The sequence below is a fragment of the Pseudoliparis swirei genome, chromosome 19 (genome assembly GCF_029220125.1).
Source record: "Pseudoliparis swirei isolate HS2019 ecotype Mariana Trench chromosome 19, NWPU_hadal_v1, whole genome shotgun sequence".
Lineage (NCBI taxonomy): Eukaryota > Metazoa > Chordata > Actinopteri > Perciformes > Liparidae > Pseudoliparis > Pseudoliparis swirei.
Window position 1 is genome coordinate 9,736,310 of NC_079406.1, and position 27,571 is coordinate 9,763,880.

The 27,571-nt window shown below is 43.4% G+C and overlaps 1 protein-coding gene and 4 pseudogenes across 1 annotated transcript; all 5 read right to left on the reverse strand.

Annotated features, from left to right (window-relative positions):
* Positions 1-205: 205 nt before the first annotated feature.
* On the reverse strand, positions 206-1,909 carry LOC130209833 (zona pellucida sperm-binding protein 3-like; annotated as a pseudogene).
* Positions 1,910-6,041: 4,132 nt separating this feature from the next.
* Positions 6,042-7,649, reverse strand: LOC130210117 (zona pellucida sperm-binding protein 3-like; annotated as a pseudogene).
* A 3,125-nt stretch (positions 7,650-10,774) lies between these two features.
* Positions 10,775-12,482, reverse strand: LOC130210038 (zona pellucida sperm-binding protein 3-like; annotated as a pseudogene).
* A 4,869-nt stretch (positions 12,483-17,351) lies between these two features.
* LOC130209823 (zona pellucida sperm-binding protein 3-like) lies at positions 17,352-19,079 on the reverse strand (annotated as a pseudogene).
* A 4,589-nt stretch (positions 19,080-23,668) lies between these two features.
* On the reverse strand, positions 23,669-26,724 carry LOC130209771 (zona pellucida sperm-binding protein 3-like). Its single transcript, XM_056439604.1, has 11 exons — positions 26,659-26,724; positions 25,416-25,503; positions 25,148-25,314; positions 24,965-25,068; positions 24,797-24,885; positions 24,530-24,710; positions 24,350-24,455; positions 24,189-24,274; positions 23,996-24,087; positions 23,854-23,926; positions 23,669-23,775 (listed from the first exon to the last, which is right to left on the reverse strand). Exons 1-10 carry the CDS (start codon positions 26,698-26,700, stop codon positions 23,862-23,864), a joined length of 1,020 nt encoding a protein of 339 aa, XP_056295579.1. The 5' UTR covers positions 26,701-26,724; the 3' UTR covers positions 23,669-23,775; positions 23,854-23,861.
* Positions 26,725-27,571: the final 847 nt, after the last annotated feature.

The following is a 27,571-nucleotide window of genomic DNA, read 5'->3' on the forward strand; positions in this document are numbered from 1 at the left end:
AAATGTTGTGATAGATTAGAGATTTAGGCTTCTTGAATGTAAAGCCCAGTATTAAAGCTCTGGTGTATGTTGAGGACCAGATGTGCATGTCAAGCACTCGCCAAGAAAAAAAAAACCCCACACAAGATCAATAAGCAGAGCTTTCAAGTATAGTTATCTTTAATAACATTGCGGAGGCATTACACTTTTAGAAGTTTAAAAACAGTACAAATCCAATTCAGATTGAAGAGCCAGTGTGCAAGACAGATCCAGGCCTGGAGAACAAAAGACTGGATTAAGTAGCTGTTAAGGCTCAATATATAGACCAATGTAAAGTTAATATAAAAAAATTACCTGGACAATCAATAATTCACATCAGTGATAGTCAGCGGCCCAAGGACAGCTTTTTGTGCCATTCCACGCTTCCCTGTTTGAAAATAAAAAGTTTAAGTACAAGTCAAACCAGACAAGTTGAAATAGTAGAAGTCACCAATACCTGATGCTGAACTCCTGACCCTCCTGGACTTGCAGTCAGAGTCACAGCAGGCACAGAGATACCGGGAGGCAGAGTTGTCCAACTGCTCCCAGCTGAGTTCATAAGGGTCAGAAAATTATTCTCAGTGGTTCCATCAAACAAGTCAGATTGAACCCAGAGAATATATTGTGAATGTTTTCAGTAACATTTTTACCCATGCTCTTGGTCATAGTGGCAGGCCTTCTTGCTGTTGTCCTGACGGTTGGGATCCCAAGCCACAAGTTTACAGTGAATAAACACCTGTTGAGTGGAGAAGTGAGGTTACGAGGCAGTTGGCGTCAAATCTAAAAATTAACAAGTTAACGTTACCTCTTCACCGAGACCAAACCTAAAGGCTTGAAGGGAAAGGTGGATCTCAGAGGATTTTTTCGCCTTCAATTTAGCGCGATACCAGACTGTCCACAAGACATCTGTGTGGTTGAAAAATAAAGTGTCATGTTTGATTTCTGGACAACAAAATGCTACATCGGTGAAACCGGATTACCCCTCATTGGCGATTATCGGGTACAAAGTGCTTTCAGGCTGCAGCTCCGGTGTGGTAGCCGCTACGCATTCCTCAAGAAACAGCAGCAAGGGCTGATGGGCCTCCTGGGCCACGCTAGCCATGATCGGGATAAAGGAGCCCAGAGGAAAGGTAGTAGATTCAGCTGGGCCAGAGAAGTCAGCTGCAGCAGTAAATGGAGGATTCATTATGTTACAGTTGTCACTGGGAGATCTGCCATCTCAGCGAGGTCACACCCACCATTCATGAGGCCAAAGTGGAACTCTAGATCTCCGAGACCGTACGTGTTGAAAATTGGGGCATGAAGCCGCGGGTACCAGTCTTCAGGCCTGCAACAAAACAAAAAAGCGTAAAACAGCAGCGGCCATGTTACCAAACTCTCAAAGCTGAAGTAGTGTGAACACCCACCTCTCATATACACAGACAACGGGGTGAGTGAAGGCCTGAGGGTCAGAGTCAGAAGAGGAACTGTAGGTCAGATCGTTGGAGAACATCAAGCGATCCCCAGTTACCTACGAGAGACACAACTGTTACCAAGCTGCAGAAACACTGGACTCAGTTAGCAGGTAGACATGTGGAGGTTCTACGCACAATTCTCCTGAAGTTACAGTCGTCGAAGTCCACGCTGAAAACAGCCTCGGTGGCCGAGAAGCTGGTGGGGAAGCAGTTACCCAGACGGAAGAGTGAGGTATCGGCCCGGGACCTGCCCTCCCTCCACACCAACGTCACAGAATCGGTTCCGCAGTCCAGCTTCATGTCTGGAAGGGGACACGACACGAAGAAGTCAAGTTGCTACTCAAACAAGCTTTTGTGAGATCAAAATAACAGAAATGTGTCCAGCATTTTGATGCAAGATTACCTGCATACACCGACATGGCCGCAGCCAGGCTCACAAGCAGCGGACGTTGCCAAAAATAACGCCATCATGATGCATGCTGGCTCTGGACACTGTGGAGTGTGTTTATTCCTCGGTACCACGACAATTTTCATCAAGACAACCTCTTTCAGCTGGTGTGTGTCGACGGCCTCAGGTGCAGAGGCCGTCAGACTTCTTCTACTTCTCCTTCTTCTGAAGTTTATGGGTGGACTATAAATTAATGTTGACGGTGCATACAGCACCATCATCATGACTTTAGGACATGTGTCATTTTAAACAGAGTAATATTGTTATTATCATGAATGTAAAATATGTCAAAACTTCATATAGCTACCCCCCAACCTTTCAGTCTTTCTCTTTCCACGCTGAACTTCCTGCACACTATCAAAAAATGTCACCATTTTCTTTACAGTTGCATATCTCACATTTAAAAATTCTTGTAAATTCGATACTGACATATACACTTCAGTTAAAGGATCCTCTCAAACTGTTTGACCCGGTTGTATACTGAGATCAGAACCTTCCCACATTTCTGAAACTACTTTAAATGTTCTATTTGATTATTAAAAAGTCCATTGTCCAGTTATATAACCTTCCACCTGTGCCTATGTTACGCTTTCTCAACGTCAAAGAAAACTAAAGCCGTCTCTTCCTTCATGTGAAGTCTTTTCTATTTCGGTACTCACGTTAATGAGATCATCTGCTGTAGATCTTCCTTTTCTAAAGCCACTCTCATATTGGTTTAACATCTTTCTTCTTTCTACAACATATACTACAACACTTTGTTTCGTAGTTTATATTTCTGTTTTTCTCTTGCATGCTTTTGTACTTCACATCCCTCAAAAGCAGGACTGCATGGTGGTCTAGAAGCTAGCACTGTCAACCCAGAGCAATCGGGGATGGAATTTGATTCCCGATCCTGGAGTCTCACGTTCTCCCCAGTTGCAGCGCGGGTTCCTTCCGGGTTCTCCAGGTTCCTCTGACATGCAACTCAGGTTAATTGGAGACTCTAAATTGCCCTAAGGTGTAAATGTGAGCGTGGATGGTTGTCTATATTTGTGCCCTGCCAGCTGGGATGGAATGAAATCTCCCAAAAGCTGCACTGTGATCTCCTTCACAATGACAACATTTAATGGGCGGATCCTTCCCAAAAGCAGGATTACCTCCACATGGAGCACATCCTTCTTTACCTTGACACTTGGCTGGCAGTATGAGCCGTTCTTTGGCATTGAAAGCATCTTGGTGCTGGAGGAGAAAACTCTCTTTCTGAGTAGCTGAAGAAACCTTCAGTCAGGATTACTGATAACGTCTGTGCTCTTTCTCCTCTTCTTTTAGGAGTAATACGTTTTGCATCAGTCACTTTCAGCTTTTTTAATATCCTCCATTGTGACAGATAGCGAGTCTCGATGATATTCAAATGAACTTACCTCTTTTGAGGGGGGTGGTGGGGGCTTTTGCCCTATATATACAGGACTGTCTCAGAAAATTAGAATATTGTGATAAAGTTCTTTATTTTCTGTAATGCAATTAAAAAAACAAAAATGTCATGCATTCTGGATTCATTACAAATCAACTGAAATATTGCAAGCCTTTTATTCTTTTAATAATATTGCTGATTATGGCTACACAGAAAACTCTAAAATCCTATCTCATAAAATTTTAATATTTCCTCAGACCAAGTTAAAAAAAAGATTTATAACAGCTGAGTGTTTGTCAAGGCTCAGGAAACACTTGCAGGTGTTTCGAGTTAATTAGACAATTCAAGTGATTTGTTTAATACCCTACTAGTATACTTTTTCATGATATTCTAATATTTAGAGATAGGATATTTGAGTTTTCTTAAGCTGTAAGCCATAATCAGCAATAAATCAGAATAAAAGGCTTGCAATATTTCAGTTGATTTGTAATGAATCCAGAATGCATGACATTTTTGTTTTTTTAATTGCATTACAGAAAATAAAGAACTTCATCACAATATTCTAATTTTCTGAGACAGTCCTGTATATGGACAGATGTACAATAGATGTCATGTGGACAGATGAACAAAACAACAGCACATTCAATGCATATGACATACATTATTCATATACTGGGAGGAGTAGGCATGATGAAACAAGTTCCGCCAAATAATACCAGCAGCAGGATGGATGTAATATTATAATAATGATAATTATGGTATTGGCTATATAAATAAAAATGCAAGTAATAATAATGATGATAGCTGTAGGGGATAGGTAGGACCAGGGTACAGATAAAACCACGATCCATGTAAACCTGTAAGCAGAGAATGACTCAGGAGAAGAGTTAGTAATGTGCATTGAAGAGACGTACATTTGTCCAGAAGAAGAGTGAGAGGAGCTCAGTGTATCCTAAGATGTCCCCTAACAGTCTAGGCCTATAGCAGCATATCAAGGGCTAGTACAGAATTAGTTCGGGTGACTGTGGCTCAGTGGTGAGCAGGTTCGGCCTTCCATCAGAGGAGCGCGGTGGTTTGATCCCGGCCCGCTAGTCCATGTCGATGTGTCCTTGGGCAAGAACACCCGTTACCTATGCTGAGGACAGTATTTCAAATGTGATGAATGAAGTTGCCAAGGAGAACACACACAATGGTGGGGGAGATAGATAGGTTCTCTGATATATACACGTGTACATACATAAATACATGGTGAACTAATCTTACATTAGGTTGTTCAGCTGTACTAAAACGGCATTGAAGGCCTAGGTAGAAAATGCACGGCTGGCCACTGCTTTCATCACATGCAAGGGTGTAGGTTTGCATATGGTCCAGAGGGACTAGTCACAACCAACGTTTTGGAAAAGACAATTGTCCCCTGCAATATTTTGTTAATTTAAATTGCTTGTTAGAATAAATAATTGTGCACAATATATTTGCAAACTCATTCATATAATAACATATGTTCAAACTGTCAGACATGAAAAGCAACTCCAGACGCTCTTGTAAGACCAACATTCCAGAGCATCTGGAATTAAACGTCTATTGCAGTTCAACCCGAGAAGTTTGTGTCAGTAGCCAATTAAACAAGTTGTGATGAGACTTTGAATAATAGGCGTCAAGTTCCTAGGTCTTTTCAACTCGTGCCCAACTTGAAATGTCTCGGTAAATAACTTAACAATTTCAAGCCAACAAATGAATTCAAACAAGCACATCGCAAAAGTTACCAGTACCAGTGACTTCTTTGATAATACCGTGAGTTGAATCCTTGCCTCTGCTGAAATATTTCCTGAGAGATCATTGAGAGAGAACTCTTCCTGGCAGGTGTTCCAATTTAAAGTAATTAACAGCCTGCACTGGATTGCTGGTGGTGCATTATGGGATTTGCAGTTTTGTAGCCAAAGTCAAGTGAGCTGAATTAAAACTTGAACAGCAAAATTGGAGAATTCCAGTCATCTCAACAGGCCAACTAAACAGCAGTTGCAACACACCATTTTCAAAGATTAAGAAACATTAAATCTTAAGTAGCAATAGCTTAAAACATTTGTGCTGCTGTGGATTGGGGCAAAAGACTGAATTAGACAGATCGGATTATAGGGAGAGTGTAGAGGTTGAAGCTGATGGACAAGGATAAGGCTGCTTTAAGACTAACCATTTAAATGTTACAATTTAGTTCTAGTACAGAAAGCTAGTCAACCCCTTGTAAAATACTGTGTTTAGCCTTGAAAGACCCCCACGGACAGAAAGAAAATGCAGAGGGGTTTTAGAAAAAAATTAGTTATGTGTATTAAGGAGCAACATATTAAGCCATCAATATTTTACCATGACAGTGATTAGGATGTTCCCAATGACAGACCTTCAAACAAATGTTGATAGATTAGAGATTTAGGCTTCTTGAATATAAAGCCCAGTATTAAAGCTCTGGTGTATGTTGAGGACCAGATGTGCATGTCAAGCACTTGCCAAAAAAACAACACAAGATCAATAAGCAGAGCTTTCAAGTATAGTTATCTTTAATAACATTGAAGAGGCATTACACTTTTAGAAGTTTAAAAACAGTACAAATCCAATTCAGATTGAAGAGCCAGTGTGCAAGACAGATCCAGGCCTGGAGAACAAAAGACTTGATTAAGTAGCTGTTAAGGCTCAATATATAGACCAATGTAAAGTTAATATAAAAAAATTACCTGGACAATCAATAATTCACATCAGTGATAGTCAGCGGCCCAAGCACAGCTTTTTGTGCCATTCCACGCTTCCCTGTTTTAAAATAAAAAGTTTAAGTACAAGTCAAACCAGACAAGTTGATATAGTAGAAGTCACGAATACCTGATGCTGAACTCCTGACCCTCCTGGACTTGCAGTCAGAGTCACAGCAGGCACAGAGATAGCGGGAGGCAGAGTTGTCCAACTGCTCCCAGCTGAGTTCATAAGGGTCAGAAAATTATTCTCAGTGGTTCCATCAAACAAGTCAGATTGAACCCAGAGAATATATTGTGAATGTTTTCAGTAACATTTTTACCCATGCTCTAGGTCATAGTGGCAGGCCTTCTTGCTGTTGTCCTGATGGTTGGGATCCCAAGCCACAAGTTTACAGTGAATAAACACCTGTTAAATAGAGAAGTGAGGTTACGAGGCAGTTGGCGTCAAATCTAAAAATTAATGGGCACAAGTTAGCGTTACCTCTTCACCGAGACCAAACCTAAAGGCTTGAAGGGAAAGGTGGATCTCAGAGGATTTTTGCCTTCGCTCAATTTAGCGCGATACCAGACTGTCCACAAGACATCTGTGTGGTTGAAAAATAAAGTGTCATGTTTGATTTCTGGACACCAAAATGCTACAACGGTGAAACCGGATTACCCCTCATTGGCGATTATCGGGTACAAAGTGCTTTCAGGCTGCAGCTCCGGTGTGGTAGCCGCTACGCATTCCTCAAGAAACAGCAGCAAGGGCTGATGGGCCTCCTGGGCCACGCTAGCCATGATCGGGATAAAGGAGCCCAGAGGAAAGGTAGTAGATTCAGCTGGGCCAGAGAAGTCAGCTGCAGCAGTAAATGGAGAGGATTCATTATGTTACAGGAGTCACTGGGAGAGCTGCCATCTCAGCGAGGTCACACCCACCGTTCATGAGGCCAAAGTGGAACTCTAGATCTCCGAGACCGTACGTGTTGAAAATTGGCGCATGAAGCCGCGGGTACCAGTCTTCAGGCCTGCAACAAAACAAAAAGCAAGAGTAAAGCAACAGCTGCCATGTTACCAAACTCTCAAAGCTGAAGTAGTGTAAACACCCACCTCTCATATACACAGACAACGGGGTGAGTGAAGGCCTGAGGGTCAGAGTCAGAAGAAGAACTGTAGGTCAGATCGTTGGTGAACATCAAGCGATCCCCAGTTACCTACGAGAGACACAACTGTTACCAAGCTGCAGAAACACTGTGGACTCAGTTAGCAGGTAGACATGTGGAGGTTCTACGCACAATTCTCCTGAAGTTACAGTCGAAGTCCACGCTGAAAACAGCCTCGGTGTCTGAGAAGCTGGTGGGGAAGCAGTTACCCAGACGGAAGAGCGAGGTATCGGCCCGGGACCTGCCCTCCTCCACACCAACGTCACAGAATCGGTTCCAGTCCAGCTTCATGTCTGGAAAGGGGACACACGAAGAAGTCAAGTTGCTACTCAAACAAGCTTTTGTGAGATCAAAATAACAGAAATGTGTCCAGCATTTTGATGCAAGATTACCTGCATACACCGACATGGCCGCAGCCAGGCTCACAAGCAGAGCACGTTGCCAAAAGAACGCCATCATGATGCATGCTGGCTCTGGACAATGTGGGGTGTTTTATTCCTCGTTACGGGCAATTTTCATCAAGACAACCTCTTTCAGCTGGTGTGTCGACGGCCTCAGGTGCAGAGGCCGTCAGACTTCTTCTACTTCTCCTTCTTCTGAAGTTTATGGGTGGACTATAAATTAACGTTGACGGTCCATACAGCACCATCATCATGACTTTAGGACATGTGTCATTTTAAACAGAGTAATATTGTTATTATCATGAATGTAAAACATGTCAAAAGACTTCATATAGCTACCCCCCAACCTTTCAGTCTTTCTCTTTCCACGCTGAACTTCCTGCACACTATCAAAAAATGTCACCATTTTCTTTACAGTTGCATATCTCACATTTAAAAATTCTTGTAAATTCGATCCTGACATATACACTTCAGTTAAAGGATCCTCTCAAACTGTTTGACCCGGTTGTATACTGAGGTCAGAACCTTCCCACATTTCTGAAACTACTTTAAATGTTCTATTTGATTATAAAAAAAAGTCCATTGTCCAGTTATATAACCTTCCACCTGTGCCTATGTTACGCTTCCTCAACGTCAAAGATCTTCCTTTTCTAAAGCCACTCTCATATTGGTTTAACATCGTTCTTCTTTCTACAACATATACTACAATACTTTGTTTAGTAGTTTATATTTCTGTTTTTCTCTTGCATGCTTTTGTACTTCACATCCCTCAAAAGCAGGACTGCATGGTGGTCTAGAAGCTAGCACTGTCAACCCAGAGCAATCGGGGATGGAATTTGATTCCCGATCCCGGCCGGCTCTTCTGTGTGGAGTCTCACGTTCTCCCCGTTGCAGCGCGGGTTCCTTCTGGGTTCTCCAGGTTCCTCTGACATGCAGCTCAGGTTAATTGGAGACTCTAAATTGCACTAAGGTGTAAATGTGAGCGTGGATGGTTGTCTGTCTCTATATTTGTGCCCTGCCAGCTGGGATGGAATGAAATCCCCCAAAAGCTGCACTGTGATCTGTGATATATTAGGGTTGTCAGCGTTAACACGTTAATCTATGCGATTAATTTGGCCGCGATTAACGCACTAAAATATTTTAACGCAACTTTGTTTACTTCCGGTGTGCGTTGAAGTGTTTGCACTCCTGAGTGTCAAGCCGCGGCAGTCCGCCTCCTTCCTCCTGTCTGCTCCTCGATATTCACAGAGAAACAGAGGGCGACGTGTCGGTGACGCGGGGCGGAAGGTGCAGGTGACATTTTTTGTTGTTGCTCCGCCCCGATGCTGGCGCGCATGGAGCTCTGCGGCGCCGCGGAGAGCCGAGAAGAGTGAACGACACGTCGAGACAGAATGACATGCTGCTGTAGAGACGACCAACAACAGACGTTTAGTTTAATAAAATAACAAAGACGTCTTTAAGAAAATAACCCTAACCCTAAAGTGTTATATAGTCAGTATCTGCGGCTGCATTATAGCCCTACCTTGAAAAAAGTACTTTGTTTTGAGTGTGTCAAAGCATAAAAAAGACCACTCTGGAAAAAATGAAGACCCAGCCTTCTGCTTTGAGGTTTTTATAGTAATTGGAAAAATTACATTTAAAGCGTTAGTCGCCATGGTAGTGTTCCTATCAATGCTGAGACCAAACCTACACCCTTGTCTAGAAATGACTCCTAAATCTAGTCGCTGAGCCTCTCTCCCCATTCACTATGTTCTCAATAAAGCATTTTGTTGTTCTCCCCTCACAGCATATACAATATGTGCTTGTTATTCCAGTACTTTGCATACTTCCCTGTACCTTCATCCTTCTCTAGAGCGAGATGGAAATGCTCAAACACAACTGTGACTTTACAATCGTTATTTGGGATTGCAGCACTCGACATTTGACTAGCCTTCCCTTTCTTGACCTTTTAATCAGACTCAGCTACTGAACTGCTTGAATTACAACCACATTTTTTTTATTTTGTACTGCACTTTGCCAATCCATACCTCCGTAATCCCAACCTTCATCCTCACTCCCAAATGCCATGGTTGGTACTTTCACAATATAGATGTTTGTAGTCTGCACGTATTTTATCCAATCAACCCTCAAATGTCTATTGCAGTTCAACCCGAGTCAATTAAACAGGTTTTAATGTCTTTTTTTTGTTTTTAAAGTCACCAAAAGAGACATTAAATATATTCATAAATTGTTGAGCACTGAAGTTGGCATGAGACTTTTTGGATAATAGGTGTTTTCAACTCTTGCCCAACTTGAATGTCCTGGTACAAGAACCCCAGAGGACGCACGGGACAACTCTTTCCAACAAAGCACAATATGTTTTTTAGTTGTTGGCTGGTTCAAAACACTAAACAAAAATGGAAATAAACTTTAAACAATGTCAAGCAAACACATTTAAACAAGAAAGCATATGACAAGCAAGTTATGTTACAGTGGCTTCTTTGGTTGTACCGTGAGTTGAATTCTTGCCTCTGCTGAAATGTTTCCTGAGAGATCTCTTCCTGGCAGGTGTTCCAATTTAAAGTACTTTGCAGCCTGCACTGGTTTGCTGGTGGTGCATTATGGGATTTGCAGTTGAGCCAAAGTCAATTGAGCTGAAATAAAATGAACAGAAAAATGCCACTATCGTCTCAACAGGCCAACAGCCATTGTAACACCACATCCAAGTGACACATTTGTGCTGCTGTGGATTACAATAGACTGAATTACAGAAAGATCAGATAACACTGAATGTTGAGGTTGGATCTGATGGACAGGGTAATAAGGCTAGTCAACCCCTTGTAAAATACCGTGTTTAGCCTTGAAAGACCCTCACGGACAGAAAGAAAATGCAGAGGGGTTTTAGAAATAAATTAGTTATGTGTATTAAGGAGCAACATATTAAGCCATCAATATTTTACCATGACAGTGATTAGGATGTTCCCAATGACAGACCTTCAAACAAATGTTGTGATAGATTAGAGATTTAGGCTTCTTGAATGTAAAGCCCAGTATTAAAGCTCTGGTGTATGTTGAGGACCAGATGTGCATGTCAAGCACTCGCCAAAAAAAAAACCCCACACAAGATCAATAAGCAGAGCTTTCAAGTATAGTTATCTTTAATAACATTGCGGAGGCATTACACTTTTAGAAGTTTAAAAACAGTACAAATCCAATTCAGATTGAAGAGCCAGTGTGCAAGACAGATCCAGGCCTGGAGAACAAAAGACTGGATTAAGTAGCTGTTAAGGCTCAATATATAGACCAATGTAAAGTTGATATAAAAAATTACCTGGACAATCAATAATTCACATCAGTGATAGTCAGCGGCCCAAGGACAGCTTTTTGTGCCATACCACGCTTCCCTGTTTTTAAAATTAAAAAAAATTAAGTACGAGTCAAACCAGACAAGTTGATATCGTAGAAGTCACCAATACCTGATGCTGAACTCCTGACCCTCCTGGACTTGCAGTCAGAGTCACAGCAGGCACAGAGATAGCGGGAGGCAGAGTTGTCCAACTGCTCCCAGCTGAGTTCATAAGGGTCAGAAATTTATTCTCAGTGGTTCCATCAAACAAGTCAGATGGAACCCAGAGAATATATTGTGAATGTTTTCAGTAACATTTGTACCCATGCTCTTGGTCATAGTGGCAGGCCTTCTTGCTGTTGTCCTGACGGTTGGGATCCCAAGCCACAAGTTTACAGTGAATAAACACCTGTTGAGTGGAGAAGTGAGGTTACGAGGCAGTTGGCATCAAAGCTAAAAATTAATGTGCACAAGTTGGCGTTACCTCTTCACCGAGACCAAACCTAAAGGCTTGAAGGGAAAGGTGGATCTCAGAGGATTTTTGCCTTCGTTCGAATTTAGAGCGCGATACCAGACTGTCCACAAGACATCTGTGTGGTTGAAAAATAAAGTGTCATGTTTGATTTCTGGACAACAAAATGCTACAACGGTGAAACCGGATTACCCCTCATTGGCGATTATCGGGTACAAAGTGCTTTCAGGCTGCAGCTCCGGTGTGGTAGCCGCTACGCATTCCTCAAGAAACAGCAGCAAGGGCTGATGGGCCTCCTGGGCCACGCTAGCCATGATCGGGATAAAGGAGCCCAGAGGAAAGGTGGTGGATTCAGCTGGGCCAGAGAAGTCAGCTGCAGCAGTAAATGGAGAGGATTCATTATGTTACAGGAGTCACTGGGAGAACTGCCATCTCAGCGAGGTCACTGGTTACACCCACCATTCATGAGGCCAAAGTGGAACTCTAGATCTCCGAGACCGTACGTGTTGAAAATTGGGGCATGAAGCCGCGGGTACCAGTCTTCAGGCCTGCAACAAAACAAAAAGCACGAGTAAAGTAACAGCTGCCATGTTACCAAACTCTCAAAGCTGAAGTAGTGTAAACACCCACCTCTCATATACACAGACAACAGGGTGAGTGAAGGCCTGAGGGTCAGAGTCAGAAGAGGAACTGTAGGTCAGATCGTTGGTGAACATCAAGCGATCCCCAGTTACCTACGAGAGCCAAATGTTACCAAGCTGCAGAAACACTGTGGACTCAGTTAGCAGGTAAACATGTGGAGGTTCTACGCACAATTCTCCTGAAGTTACAGTCGTCGAAGTCCACGCTGAAAACAGCCTCGGTGGCCGAGAAGCTGGTGGGGAAGCAGTTACCCAGACGGAAGAGCGAGGTATCGGCCGGGACCTGCCCTCCCTCCACACCAACGTCACAGAATCGGTTCCGCAGTCCAGCTTCATGTCTGGAAGGGGACACGACACGAAGAAGTCAAGTTGCTACTCAAACAAGCTTTTGTGAGATCAAAATAACAGAAATGTGTCCAGCATTTTGATGCAAGATTACCTGCATACACCGACATGGCCGCAGCCAGGCTCACAAGCAGAGCACGTTGCCAAAAACGCCATCATGATGCATGCTGGCTCTGGACACTGTGGGGTGTTTTTATTCCTCGTTACCGGGGCAATTTTCATCAAGACAACCTCTTTCAGCTGGTGTGTGTCGACGGCCTCAGGTGCAGAGGCCGTCAGACTTCTTCTACTTCTCCTTCTTCTGAAGTTTATGGGTGGACTATAAATTAACGTTGACGGTCCATACAGCACCATCATCATGACTTTAGGACATGTGTCATTTTAAACAGAGTAATATTGTTATTATCATGAATGTAAAACATGTCAAAAGACTTCATATAGCTACCCCCCAACCTTTCAGTCTTTCTCTTTCCACGCTGAACTTCCTGCACACTATCAACAAATTTCACCATTTTCTTTACAGTTGCATATCTCTCATTAATCCGACAGTCTTAGAAATAAAAAATTCTTGTAAATTCTATACTGACATATAAACTTCAGTTAAAGGATCCTCTCAAACTGTTTGACCCGGTTGTATACTGAGGTCAGAACCTTCTAAGATTTCTGAACCTACTATAACTTTAAATGTTCTATTTGATTATAAAACAGTCCATTGTCCAGTTATATAACCTTCCACCTGTGCCTATGTTACGCTTTCTCAACGTCAAAGAAAACTTAAGTCGTCTCTTCCTTCATGTGAAGTCTTTTCTATTTCGGTACTCACGTTAATGAGATCATCTGCTATAGATCTTCCTTTTCTAAAGCCACTCTCATATTGGTTTAACATCTTTCTTCTTTCTACAAAATATACTACAACACTTTGTTGAGTAGTTTATATTTCTGTTTTTCTCTTGCATGCTTTTGTACTTCACATCCCTCAAAAGCAGGACTGCATGGTGGTCTAGAAGCTAGCTCTGTCAACCCAGAGCAATCGGGGATAGAATTTGATTCCCGATCCTGGAGTCTCACGTTCTCCCCCGTTGCAGCGCGGGTTCCTTCCGGGTTCTCCAGGTTCCTCCGACATGCAGCTCAGGTTAATTGGAGACTCTAAATTGCCCTAAGGTATAAATGTGAGCGTGGATGGTTGTCTGTCTCTATTTGTGCCCTGCCAGCTGGGATGGAATGAAATCTCCCAAAAGCTGCACTGTGATCTCCTTCACAATGACAACATTTAATGGGCGGATCCTTCCCAAAAGCAGGATTACCTCCACATGGAGCACATCCTTCTTTACCTTGACACTTGGCTGGCAGTATGAGCCGTTCTTTGGCATTGAAAGCTTCTTGGTGCTGGAGGAGGAAACTCTCTTTCTGAGTAGCTGAAGAAACCTTCAAAGTCAGGATTACTGATAACGTCTGTGCTCTTTCTCCTCTTCTTTTAGGAGTAATACGTTTTGCATAAGTCACTTTCAGCTTTTTTAATATCCTCCATTGTGACAGATAGCGAGTCTCTCGATGATATTCAAATGCACTTCCCTCTTTTGAGGGGGGTGGTGGGGGCTTTGCCCTCTGTATATATTGACAGATGTACAATAGATGTCATGTGGACAGATGAACAAAACAACAGCACATTCAATGCATATGACATACATTATTCATATACTGGGAGGAGTAGGCATGATGAAACAAGTTCATAAATAATACCAGCAGCAGGATGGATGTAATATTATAATAATGATAATTATGGTATTGGCTATATAAATAAAAATGCAAGTAATAATAATGATGATAGCTGTAGGGGATAGGTAGGACCAGGGTACAGATAAAACCACGATCGATGTAAACCTGTAAGCAGAGAATGACTCAGGAGAAGTAGAGTTAGTAATGTGCATTGAAGAGACGTACATTTGTCCAGAAGAAGAGTGAGAGGAGGAGAGAGGAGCTCAGTGTGTCCTAAGATGTCCCCTAGCAGTCTAGGCCGATAGCATATCAAGGGGCTAGTACAGAATTAGTTCGGGGTGACTGTGGCTCAGTGGTGAGCAGGGTCGGCCTTCCATCAGAGGAGCGGTGGTTTGATCCCGGGCTCCGCTAGTCCATGTCGATGTGTCCTTGGGCAAGAACACCCGTTACCTATGCTGAGGACAGTATTTCAAATGTGATGAATGAAGTTGCCAAGGAGAACACACACAATGGTGGGGGAGATAGATAGGTTCTCTGATATATACACGTGTACATACATAAATACATGGTGAACTAATCTTACATTAGGTTGTTCAGAAATCAGAATCAGAATCAGAAACAGTTTTTATTGCCAGGAATGTTTACACAAACGAGGAATTTTTTTTGGTGGAAGGTGCAACATTTGGACATGACAAACAAACAACACGACAGAAAGACAACAAATAATGTGAAAGTGTTTGGGTGTGTTTTAGTTAAAAGTGTATGTTACGCGTGGCGTGTGTTTAAGTTAAAGTGCATGCAAATAAAGTGGCATGTGTGTGGAGGAGGCCTCAAGTTAAAGTGCATGTTAAAGTGACGTGTGTGGAGGAGGGAAGAAGAAGGAGGAGGGAGGAGTGGGAGGAAGAGGGAGGAGGAGGAAGAGGAAGGAGCGGGAAGAAGGAGGAGAGAGGAAGGTGGAAGAAGAGGTGGTAATCCTGGGGGTGACAGTCAGTCAGTCCGGGTTCCATTGATGAGCCCGACCGCCGACGGGAAAAAACTTTTGGTGTGGCGGGAGGTCTTTGTCATGATGGACCGCAGCCTCCTCCCAGAGGGGAGGGACTCGAACAGGGAGTGTCCAGGGTGGGAGGGGTCAGCGACAATCTTTCTGGCCCGCTTCAGTGACCTGGAAGTGAACAGGACCTGGAGGGAAGGCAGATTGCAGCCGATAACCCTCTCGGCCGAGCGGATGATGCTCTGCAGCCTGCACTTGTCTTTGGCTGTGGCTGCAGGGTGCCAGACGGTGATGGAGGAGCAGATGATGGACTCAACGATGGCCGTGGAATTGTACCATCATTCTCCCTGGCAGGTTGAATTTCCTCAGCTGCCTCAGGAAGAACATCCTCTGCTGGGCCTTCTTGGTGATGGAGCCGATGTTCAGCTCCCACTTGAGGTCCTGGGTGATGATGGAGCCCAGGAAGCGGAAGGACTCCACAGCGTCGGCAGGAGTCACACAGGATGAGAGGGCGGTGGGGCTGCATTCCTCCTGAAATCCACAACCATCTCCACTGTCTTTAGAGCGTTGAGCTCCAGGTTGTTCTGGCTGCACCAGGTCACCAGGTGGTCAGTCTCCCACCTGTGGCGGTCTCGTCCCCACCAGAGATGAGCCCAATGAGGTGGTGTCATCCAACTTTAGGAGCTTGACGGACTGGTGACTGGAGGTGCAGCTGTTGGTGTACAGGGAGAACAGCAGAGGGGAAGAACACAGCCTTGGGGAACCTGTGCTGGTGGTCCGGGAGCCTGAGACGTGTTTCCCCAGCCTCACGTGCTGCTTCCTGTCGGTCAGGAAGTCTGTGATCCACCTGCAGGTGGAGTCGGGCACGTGCAGCTGGGAGAGCTTGTCCTGCAGCAGGGACGGGATGATTGTATTGAAAGCAGAGCTGAAGTCCACAAACAGGATCCTGGCGTAGGTTCCTGGGGAGTCCAGATGCTGGAGGATGTAGTGAAGGGCCTAGTGAAGGGTACTAAGACGGCATTGAAGGCCTAGGTAGAAAATGCACGGCCGGCCACTGCTTTCATTACATGCAAGGGTGTAGGTTTGCATATGGTCCAGAGGGACTAGTCACAACCAACGTTTTGGAAAAGACAATTGTCCCCTGCAATATTTTGTTAATTTGAATTGCTTGTTCGAATAAATAATTGTGCACAATATATTTGCAAACTCATTCATATTATAACCTATGTTCAAACTGTCAGACATGAAAAGCAACTTCAGACACAGCTCTTGTAAGACCAACATTCCAGAGCATCTGGAATTAAACGTCTATTGCAGTTCAACCCGAGAAGTTTGTATTAGTAGCCAATTAAACAAGTTGTGATGAGACTTTGAATAATAGGCGTCAAGTTCCTAGGTCTTTTCAACTCGTGCCCAACTTGAAATGTCTCGGTAAATAACTTAACAATTTCAAGCCAACAAATGAATTCAAACAAGCACATCACAAAAGTTACCAGTACCAGTGACTTCTTTGATAATACCGTGAGTTGAATCCTTGCCTCTGCTGAAATATTTCCAGAGAGATCTCTTCCTGGCAGGTGTTCCAATTTAAAGTAATTAACAGCCTGCACTGGATTGCTGGTGGTGCATTATGGGATTTGCAGTTTTGTAGCCAAAGTCAAGTGAGCTGAAATAAAACTTGAACAGCAAAATTGGAGAATTCCAGTCATCTCAACAGGCCAACTAAACAGCAGTTGCACACTATTTTCGAAGATTAAGAAACATTACATCTTCAGTAGCAATAGCTTAAAACGTTTGTGCTGCTGTGGATTGGGGCAAAATACAGAATTAGACAGATCATAGGGAGAGTGTAGAGGTTGGATCTGATGGACAGGGTAATAAGGCTGCTTCAAGACTAACCATTTAAATGTGACAATTTAGTTCTGGTACAGAAGGCTATTCAACCCCTTGTAAAATACTGTGTTTAGCCTTGAAAGACCCCCACGGACAGAAAGAAAATGCAGTGGTTTTAGAAATAAATTAGTTCTGTGTATTAAGGAGCAACATATGAAGCCATCAATATTTTACCATGACAGTGATTAGGATGTTCCCAATGACAGACCTTCAAACAAATGTGATAGATTAGAGATTTAGGCTTCTTGAATATAAAGCCCAGTATTAAAGCTCTGGTGTATGTTGAGGACCAGATGCGCATGTCAAGCACTTGCCAAAAAAACAACACAAGATCAATAAGCAGAGCTTTCAAGTATAGTTATCTTTAATAACATTGGGGAGGCATTACACTTTTAGAAATTTAAAAACGATACAAATCCAATTCAGATTGAAGAGCCAGTGTGCAAGACAGATCCAGGCCTGGAGAACAAAAGACTGGATTAAGTAGCTGTTAAGGCTCAATATATAGACCAATGTAAAGTTAATATAAAAAAATTACCTGGACAATCAATAATTCACATCAGTGATAGTCAGCGGCCCAAGGACAGCTTTTTGTGCCATTCCACGCTTCCCTGTTTTAAAATAAAAAGTTTAAGTACAAGTCAAACCAGACAAGTTGATATAGTAGAAGTCACCAATACCTGATGCTGAACTCCTGACCCTCCTGGACTTGCAGTCAGAGTCACAGCAGGCACAGAGATAGCGGGAGGCAGAGTTGTCCAACTGCTCCCAGCTGAGTTCATAAGGGTCAGAAAATTATTCTCAGTGGTTCCATCAAACAAGTCAGATTGAACCCAGAGAATATATTGTGAATGTTTTCAGTAACATTTGTACCCATGCTCTTGGTCATAGTGGCAGGCCTTCTTGCTGTTGTCCTGATGGTTGGGATCCCAAGCCACAAGTTTACAGTGAATAAACACCTGTTGATTGGAGAAGTGAGGTTACGAGGCAGTTGGCGTCAAATCTAAAAATTAACAAGTTAACGTTACCTCTTCACCGAGACCAAACCTAAAGGCTTGAAGGGAAAGGTGGATCTCAGAGGATTTTTGCCTTCGTTCGAATTTAGAGCGCGATACCAGACTGTCCACAAGACATCTGTGTGGTTGAAAAATAAAGTGTCATGTTTGATTTCTGGACAACAAAATGCTACATCGGTGAAACCGGATTACCCCTCATTGGCGATTATCGGGTACAAAGTGCTTTCAGGCTGCAGCTCCGGTGTGGTAGCTGCTACGCATTCCTCAAGAAACAGCAGCAAGGGCTGATGGGCCTCCTGGGCCACGCTAGCCATGATCGGGATAAAGGAGCCCAGAGGAAAGGTAGTAGATTCAGCTGGGCCAGAGAAGTCAGCTGCAGCAGTAAATGGAGGATTCATTATGTTACAGTTGTCACTGGGAGAGCTGCCATCTCAGCGAGGTCACTGGTTACACCCACCATTCATGAGGCCAAAGTGGAACTCTAGATCTCCGAGACCGTACGTGTTGAACATTGGCGCATGAAGCCGCGGGTACCAGTCTTCAGGCCTGCAACAAAACAAAAAGCAAGCGTAAAACAGCAGCGGCCATGTTACCAAACTCTCAAAGCTGAAGTAGTGTAAACACCCACCTCTCATATACACAGACAACGGGGTGAGTGAAGGCCTGAGGGTCAGAGTCAGAAGAGGAACTGTAGGTCAGATCGTTGGTGAACATCAAGCGATCCCCAGTTACCTACGAGAGACACAAATGTTACCAAGCTGCAGAAACACTGTGGACTCAGTTAGCAGGTAGACATGTGGAGGTTCTACGCACAATTCTCCTGAAGTTACAGTCGTCGAAGTCCACGCTGAAAACAGCCTCGGTGGCCGAGAAGCTGGTGGGAAGCAGTTACCCAGACGGAAGAGTGAGGTATCGGCCGGGACCTGCCCTCCCCACACCAACGTCACAGAATCGGTTCCAGTCCAGCTTCATGTCTGGAAGGGACACGACACGAAGAAGTCAAGTTGCTACTCAAACAAGCTTTGTGAGATCAAAATAACAGAAATGTGTCCAGCATTTTGATGCAAGATTACCTGCATACACCGACATGGCGCAGCCAGGCTCACAAGCAGAACACGTTGCCAAAAGAACGCCATCATGATGCATGCTGGCTCTGGACACTGTGGGGTTTTTATTCCTCGTTACGGGCAATTTTCATCAAGACAACCTCTTTCAGCTGGTGTGTGTCGACGGCCTCAGGTGCAGAGGCCGTCAGACTTCTTCTACTTCTCCTTCTTCTGAAGTTTATGGGTGGACTATAAATTAACGTTGACGGTGCATACAGCACCATCATCATGACTTTAGGACATGTGTCATTTTAAACAGAGTAATATTGTTATTATCATGAATGTAAAACATGTCAAAAGACTTCATATAGCTACCACCCAACCTTTCAGTCTTTCTCTTTCCACGCTGAACTTCCTGCACACTATCAAACAATTTCACCATTTTCTTTACAGTTGCATATCTCACATTTAAAAATTCTTGTAAATTCGATACTGACATATACACTTCAGTTAAAGGATCCTCTCAAACTGTTTGACCCGGTTGTATACTGAGGTCAGAACCTTCCCACATTTCTGAAACTACTTTAAATGTTCTATTTGATTATAAAAAAAAGTCCATTGTCCAGTTATATAACCTTCCACCTGTGCCTATGTTACGCTTTCTTAACGTCAAAGATCTGACTTTTCTAAAGCCACTCTCATATTGGTTTAACATCGTTCTTCTTTCTACAACATATACTACAACACTTTGTTTAGTAGTTTATATTTCTGTTTTTCTCTTGCATGCTTTTGTACTTCACATCCCTCTAAAGCAGGACTGCATGGTGTTCTAGAAGCTAGCACTGTCAACCCAGAGCAATCGGGGATAGAATTTGATTCGATCGGCCGGCTCTTCTGTGTGGAGTCTCACGTTCTCCCCGTTGCAGCGCGGGTTCCTTCTGGGTTCTCCAGGTTCCTCTGACATGCAGCTCAGGTTTGGAGACTCTAAATCAGGGCCGGAGTGGGGCCACTTTTCAGCCCGGGAATTTCAGGCTCAAGACCAGCCCACTATTTTCATGGTAGTGGAAATTGGATAAATGAAGCAACAGTTCAGCTCTTACTATCCTGTAGTTATTTTATTAATACCATGGTCCAACAAATAATGTAAAGGTTAAATACAACAATAATAATCCACTTAAAATGAGAAGTTAACACAAAATATGCATAACATTAAAAAAGGCAGAAGGGCGTAGCAGGGGTGTCAGACTCAGATTAGGCAGTAGGCCAGATTTGTTGGAGTGAGACCTCATGGGGGCCGTCATGGTCATTGTCATTATCATTTTTCTGCATGAGTATTATAGAGTGGTGATTTACTCCTTTACTACACACACTAATGAGCAAACAATGCATATTGGTTCATCAAGTTCTGTCATATACTGCTCTTTCTTAGAATATATAACGTTAATTCATATTGTTTCCTCTGTTATCCTCTCTACCTGTCCCTGTAGTCATGGCCTCCTCATTGCAAATGTCGGGCTCATCATTTTCAGCAGGAGACTGTCTTATCTGCTGCTCGAGCTACAAAGAAAAATTAAGAGTCATATTACTGCATACTTCAATATCAATAGTATATATCAATATTTGCATAATATTTGCAAAGTCTATGGATCGCCATATTTTGGGTGATATAAAAAGGCTAATATTTTAATTCAATTTAATATTTTGCTTGAGAATAGGTTGACAACGCTACAATGATATTAATCAAGGCTACAACGTTAGCCGAATAGTTATGTTGCTAATCATTAGGCCTTTGTCTCTCTTTACCAGTTGCCACTTGTGTTTGTCCTCTTGAAAATAAATCTGAAAGCTTGGCACATTTGGCAGCATCCTCCTCCAATGCCTTTCTTTTTTTCAACCTGGCTTTTTCAGCCCCTCCTGCCCTCTTATCCCGTCCATCCTCCCTGACGCGTATCGTTGCGGTCGGGCCGGCCCAGCTATCCGTAGCTGAGAAAACTTTTTGGAAAAGACCGCGAAGGGCCGAACCAACTCTATTTTGGAGGGGTGAACTTCCTCGCATGGTACAACCCATGCAGAGGCTGCGGTGTCAGAATGCGGAACGTGTGTAGCCCACTTTAAAAGAAGATGGACTAACGTGACAAATGTCAACAAATACAATTCTCGACCGGCCCAGAAGTGGCCCCGAACTCTCCCGATTCTCCCGATTACCCACCCCGGGCCTGCTCTAAATTGCCCTAAGGTATAAATGTGAGCGTGGATGGTTGTCTGTCTCTATATTTGTGCCCTGCCAGCAGGGATGGAATGAAATCTCCCAAAAGCTGCACTGTGATCTCCTTCACAATGACAACATTTAATGGGCGGATCCTTCCCAAAAGCAGGATTACCTCCACATGGAGCACATCCTTCTTTACCTTGATACTTGGCTGGCAGTATGAGCCGTTCTTTGGCATTGAAAGCATCTTGGTGCTGGAGGAGAAAACTCTCTCTCTGAGTCGCTGAAGAAACCTTCAGTCAGGATTACTGATAACGTCTGTGCTCTTTCTCCTCTTCTTTTAGGAGTCATACGTTTTGCATCAGTCACTTTCAGCTTTTTTAATATCCTCCATTGTGACAGATAGCGAGTCTCTCGATGATATTCAAATGCACATACCTCTTTTGAGGGGGGTAGTGGGGGCTTTTGCCCTATATATATATGGACAGATGTACAATAGATGTCATGTGGACAGATGAACAAAACAACAGCACATTCAATGCATATGACATACATTATTCATATACTGGGAGGAGTAGGCATGATGAAACAAGTTCCGCCAAATAATACCAGCAGCAGGATGGATGTAATCTTATAATAATGATAATTATAGTATTGGCTATATAAATAAAAATGCAAGTAATAATAATGATGATAGCTGTAGGGGATAGGTAGGACCAGGGTCCAGATAAAACCACAATCCATGTAAACCTGTAAGCAGAGAATTAGTAATGTGCATTGAAGAGACGTACATTTGTCCAGAAGAAGAGTGAGAGGAGGAGAGAGGAGCTCAGTGTGTCCTAAGATGTCCCCTAGCAGTCTAGGCCTATAGCAGCATATCAAGGGGCTAATACAGAATTAGTTAGGGGTGACTGTGGCTCAGTGGTGAGCAGGGTCGGCCTTCCATCAGAGGAGCGGTGGTTTGATCCCGGGCTCCGCTAGTCCATGTCGATGTGTCCTTGGGCAAGAACACCCGTTACCTATGCTGAGGACAGTATTTCAAATGTGATGAATGCAGTTGCCAAGGAGAACACACACAATGGTAGATAGGTTCTCTGATATATACACGTGTACATACATTAATACATGGTGAACATCGTACATTAGGTTGTTCAGCTGTACTAAGACGGCATTGAAGGCCTAGGTAGAAAATGCACGGCCGGCCACTGCTTTCATTACATGCAAGGGTGTAGGTTTGCATATGGTCCAGAGGGACTAGTCACAACCAACGTTTTGGAAAAGACAATTGTCCCCTGCAATATTTTGTTAATTTGAATTACTTGTTAGAATAAATAATTGTGGACAATATATTTGCAAACTTATTCATATAACCTATGTTCAAACTCTGTCAGACATGAAAAGCAACTCCGGACACAGCTCTTGTAAGACCAACATTCCAGAGCATCTGGAATTAAACGTCTATTGCAGTTCAACCCGAGACGTTTGTGTCAGTAGCCAATTAAACAAGTTGTGATGAGACTTTGAATAATAGGCGTCAAGTTCCTAGGTCTTTTCAACTCTTGCCCAACTTGAAATGTCTTGGTAAATAACTTAACAATTTCAAGCCAACAAATGAATTCAAACAAGCACATCACAAAAGTTACCAGTACCAGTGACTTCTTTGATAATACCGTGAGTTGAATCCTTGCCTCTGCTGAAATATTTCCAGAGAGATCGAGAGAGAACTTTTCCTGGCAGGTGTTCCAATTTAAAGTAATTTACAGCCTGCACTGGATTGCTGGTGGTGCATTATGGGATTTGCAGTTTTGTAGCCAAAGTCAAGTGAGCTGAATTAAAACTTGAACAGCAAAATTGGAGAATTCCAGTCATCTCAACAGGCCAACTACACAGTAGTTGCAACACATCATTTTCGAAGATTAAGAAACATTAAATCTTAAGTAGCAATAGCTTAAAACATTTGTGCTGCTGTAGATTGTGGCAAAAGACTGAATTAGTCAGATCAGATTATAGGGAGAGTGTAGAGGTTGGAGCTGATGGACAGGGTAATAAGGCTGCATCAAGACTAACCATTTAAATGTTACAATTTAGTTCTAGTACAGAAAGCTATTCAACCCCTTGTAAAATACTGTGTTTAGCCTTGAAAGACCCCCACGGACAGAAAGAAAATGCAGAGGGGTTTTAGAAATAAATTAGTTATGTGTATTAAGGAGCAACATATTAAGCCATCAATATTTTACCATGACAGTGATTAGGATGTTCCCAATGACAGACCTTCAAACAAACGTTGTGATAGATAAAAGATTTAGGCTTCTTGAATATAAAGCCCAGTATTAAAGCTCTGGTGTATGTTGAGGACCAGATGTGCATGTCAAGCACTCGCCAAGAAAAAAACCCCACACAAGATCAATAAGCAGAGCTTTCAAGTATAGTTATCTTTAATAACATTGGGGAGGCATTACACTTTTAGAAGTTTAAAAACGATACAAATCCAATTCAGATTGAAGAGCCAGTGTGCAAGACAGATCCAGGCCTGGAGAACAAAAGACTGGATTAAGTAGCTGTTAAGGCTCAATATATAGACCAATGTAAAGTTAATATAAAAAATTACCTGGACAATCAATAATTCACATCAGTGATAGTCAGCGGCCCAAGGACAGCTTTTTGTGCCATTCCACGCTTCCCTGTTTGAAAATAAAAAGTTTAAGTACAAGTCAAACCAGACAAGTTGATATAGTAGAAGTCACCAATACCTGATGCTGAACTCCTGACCCTCCTGGACTTGCAGTCAGAGTCACAGCAGGCACAGAGATACCGGGAGGCAGAGTTGTCCAACTGCTCCCAGCTGAGTTCATAAGGGTCAGAAAATTATTCTCAGTGGTTCCATCAAACAAGTCAGATTGAACTCAGAGAATATATTGTGAATGTTTTCAGTAACATTTTTACCCATGCTCTTGGTCATAGTGGCAGGCCTTCTTGCTGTTGTCCTGATGGTTGGGATCCCAAGCCACAAGTTTACAGTGAATAAACACCTGTTGAGTGGAGAAGTGAGGTTACGAGGCAGTTGGCGTCAAATCTAAAAATTAATGTGCACAAGTTGGCGTTACCTCTTCACTGAGACCAAACCTAAAGGCTTGAAGGGAAAGGTGGATCTCAGAGGATTTTTGCCTTCGTTCGAATTTAGAGCGCGATACCAGACTGTCCACAAGACATCTGTGTGGTTGAAAAATAAAGTGTCATGTTTGATTTCTGGACAACAAAATGCTACAACGGTGAAACCGGATTACCCCTCATTGGCGATTATCGGGTACAAAGTGCTTTCAGGCTGCAGCTCCGGTGTGGTAGCCGCTACGCATTCCTCAAGAAACAGCAGCAAGGGCTGATGGGCCTCCTGGGCCACGCTTGCCATGATCGGGATAAAGGAGCCCAGAGGAAAGGTAATAGATTCAGCTGGGCCAGAGAAGTCAGCTGCAGCAGTAAATGGAGAGGATTCATTATGTTACAGGAGTCACTGGGAGAGCTGCCATCTCAGCGAGGTCACTGGTTACACCCACCATTCATGAGGCCAAAGTGGAACTCTAGATCTCCGAGACCGTACGTGTTGAAAATTGGGGCATGAAGCCGCGGGTACCAGTCTTCAGGCCTGCAACAAAACAAAAAAGCGTAAAACAGCAGCGGCCATGTTACCAAACTCTCAAAGCTGAAGTAGTGTAAACACCCACCTCTCATATACACAGACAACGGGGTGAGTGAAGGCCTGAGGGTCAGAGTCAGAAGAGGAACTGTAGGTCAGATCGTTGGTGAACATCAAGCGATCCCCAGTTACCTACGAGACACAAATGTTACCAAGCTGCAGAAACACTGTGGACTCAGTTAGCAGGTAGACATGTGGAGGTTCTACGCACAATTCTCCTGAAGTTACAGTCGTCGAAATCCACGCTGAAAACAGCCTCGGTGGTCGAGAAGCTGGTGGGGAAGCAGTTACCCAGACGGAAGAGCGAGGTATCGGCCCGGGACCTGCCCTCCCTCCACACCAACGTCACAGAATCGGTTCCGCAGTCCAGCTTCATGTCTGGAAGGGGACACGACACGAAGAAGTCAAGTTGCTACTCAAACAAGCTTTTGTGAGATCAAAATAACAGAAATGTGTCCAGCATTTTGATGCAAGATTACCTGCATACACCGACATGGCCGCAGCCAGGCTCACAAGCAGAGCACGTTGCCAAAAGAACGCCATCATGATGCATGCTGGCTCTGGACACTGTGGGGTGTTTTTATTCCTCGTTACCGGGGCAATTTTCATCAAGACAACCTCTTTCAGCTGGTGTGTGTCGACGGCCTCAGGTGCAGAGGCCGTCAGACTTCTTCTACTTCTCCTTCTTCTGAAGTTTATGGGTGGACTACAAATTAACGTTGACGGTGCATACAGCACCATCATCATGACTTTAGGACATGTGTCATTTTAAACAGAGTAATATTGTTATTATCATGAATGTAAAACATGTCAAAAGACTTCATATAGCTACCCCCCAACCTTTCAGTCTTTCTCTTTCCACGCTGAACTTCCTGCACACTATCAACAAATTTCACCATTTTCTTTACAGTTGCATATCTCTCATTAATCCGACAGTCTTAGAAATAAAAAATTATTGTAAATTCTATACTGACATAAACTTCAGTTAAAGGATCCTCTCAAACTGTTTGACCCGGTTGTATACTGAGGTCAGAACCTTCTAAGATTTCTGAACCTACTTTAACTTTAAATGTTCTATTTGATTATAAAACAGTCCATTGTCCAGTTATATAACCTTCCACCTGTGCCTATGTTACGCTTTCTCAACGTCAAAGAAAACTAAAGCCGTCTCTTCCTTCATGTGAAGTCTTTTCTATTTCGGTACTCACGTTAATGAGATCATCTGCTGTAGATCTTCCTTTTCTAAAGCCACTCTCATATTGGTTTAACATCTTTCTTCTTTCTACAAAATATACTACAACACTTTGTTGAGTAGTTTATATTTCTGTTTTTCTCTTGCATGCTTTTGTACTTCACATCCCTCAAAAGCAGGACTGCATGGTGGTCTAGAAGCTAGCACTGTCAACCCAGAGCAATCGGGGATGGAATTTGATTCCCGATCCCGGCCGGCTCTTCTGTGTGGATTTGTAAAGAATATATATTATAGCTTAGCATAGCCTAGTATTGTTTGCATATAGATTATGTGTAAGGTGGAAAAACACTGAATGAGAGTTGAATACTTCGGCTGGGCGCTCTGACGCCTGAGCTGATCTAAAGAAAGATAATAATGACACCTAAGGAATTTTGATGCAACCCCCCTTCTGCACTGCACTCATCCAAGAAGATGACTAGAGAGAGAGCTCATTGTATTCATAGTTTAGAAAGAGCAATCACAGTCCTTACCTCACCGGGAAGATAGATAAGAAAGGGTCCAGATGGGGCCATTTATTCTCCTTTTAGACACTCGAGGCCACTCACTGACCCCTCTCTGACACACACACACACACACACACACACATGGCCTTTCTCCGACCCACACACACACACACACACACGTGAAGGGCCCCTTTTGACAAATGACCTCCAGCGCATCCCACCTCGGAAGAGATAAGATTATCTTAGGAAACTCCCCAGCTCAGACAAAGGAAGCTACATGTGAATTCCATCTTTCTTCCCACTCTTTTCACAACATATGCACTCATTGGCAGACGAGAAGAACCAATGAAGGAGCGACAACGGCAGAAGCAGAGGAACAAGAGCCAATGAGAAAACCCCACCCCCTTATCTCCTGACCAATCAGAACTGTTCCTTTCGGCTATTTAAAATGGCTGCACACTCTGAACCGGGGTCTTCTCTCCAGCGCTGGGGCCACGGGTCAGAGCTCTGGAGGGGGGTCCATGCATGATGTCTACTTGTATCCTTATTTCTGAATAAAACGCTAACAAATGTAACGTAGAAGTCTACCGCTGTTTTTCCCGTGAGTGCCGTCCAGGTGGTGTGTCGCTGTCCAACTCCAACAGAGTCTCACGTTCTCCCCCGTTGCAGCGCGGGTTCCTTCCGGGTTCTCCAGGTTCCTCCGACATGCAGCTCAGGTTAATTGGAGACTCTAAATTGCCCTAAGGTGTAAATGTGAGCGTGGATGGTTGTCTGTCTCTATATTTGTGCCCTGCCTTTGCCCGATGTCAGCTGGGATGGAATGAAATCTCCCAAAAGCTGCACTGTGATCTCCTTCACAATGACAACATTTAATGGGCGGATCCTTCCCATTGAAAGCATCTTGGTGCTGGAGGAGAAAACTCTCTTTCTGAGTAGCTGA

Bases quoted from the DNA above. Each gene is read 5' to 3' on its own strand.
- LOC130209771 (XM_056439604.1), bottom strand. From the start codon at position 26,700: ATGGCCCCATCTGGACCCTTTCTTATCTATCTTCCCGGTGAG. The intron at 25,315-25,415 runs GTAATCTTGCAT...GTCCCCTTCCAG, and splicing joins GGCCATGTCGGTGTATGCAG to ACATGAAGCTGGACTGCGGA. The intron at 25,069-25,147 runs GTGCGTAGAACC...TGTGTCTCGTAG, and splicing joins ACTGTAACTTCAGGAGAATT to GTAACTGGGGATCGCTTGAT.